We start from the raw sequence: 287 nt of genomic DNA, 5'->3' as shown, positions 1-287 counted from the left end.
TTTCTTGTCTCTCTCACAAAAGCCTTTCAAGACTCAAGACAGAAAAAAAGATATGTGAGTCAAAATATTCTCATCAGATCAAAGTGCACACATGGATATGAAACATACCTGTATATTATCACCTCGTGGATGTTTCCTTGCTCCTTTCTCAGGAACATTTACTACCTACAAAGTAAGGAATAAATCCAAGTTCAAAATACTTATATTTTCCGAAACATTCACTTATTAATAAACCGATTATCAATAATGCAGTCTGATATTAGTTTCCAAGTTGACTCACAGTTCCT

The 287-nt window shown here is 33.4% G+C and overlaps 1 protein-coding gene across 1 annotated transcript in view; it reads right to left on the bottom strand.

Annotated features, from left to right (window-relative positions):
- Window positions 1-287, bottom strand: part of LOC107617603 (CLP protease regulatory subunit CLPX1, mitochondrial) — a gene marked incomplete in the record, with an annotated part of 6,409 nt that overhangs the window by 3,252 nt on the left and 2,870 nt on the right. Inside the window, 1 exon segment of the mRNA XM_016319402.2 lies at window positions 109-165. Within this exon segment, the coding sequence (XP_016174888.1) occupies window positions 109-165 (57 nt within the window).

This window comes from Arachis ipaensis, chromosome B09, assembly GCF_000816755.2.
Source record: "Arachis ipaensis cultivar K30076 chromosome B09, Araip1.1, whole genome shotgun sequence".
NCBI lineage: Eukaryota > Viridiplantae > Streptophyta > Magnoliopsida > Fabales > Fabaceae > Arachis > Arachis ipaensis.
The sequence above is the reverse complement of the archived record's forward strand: the minus strand, read 5'-3'. Positions and strand labels throughout refer to the sequence as shown.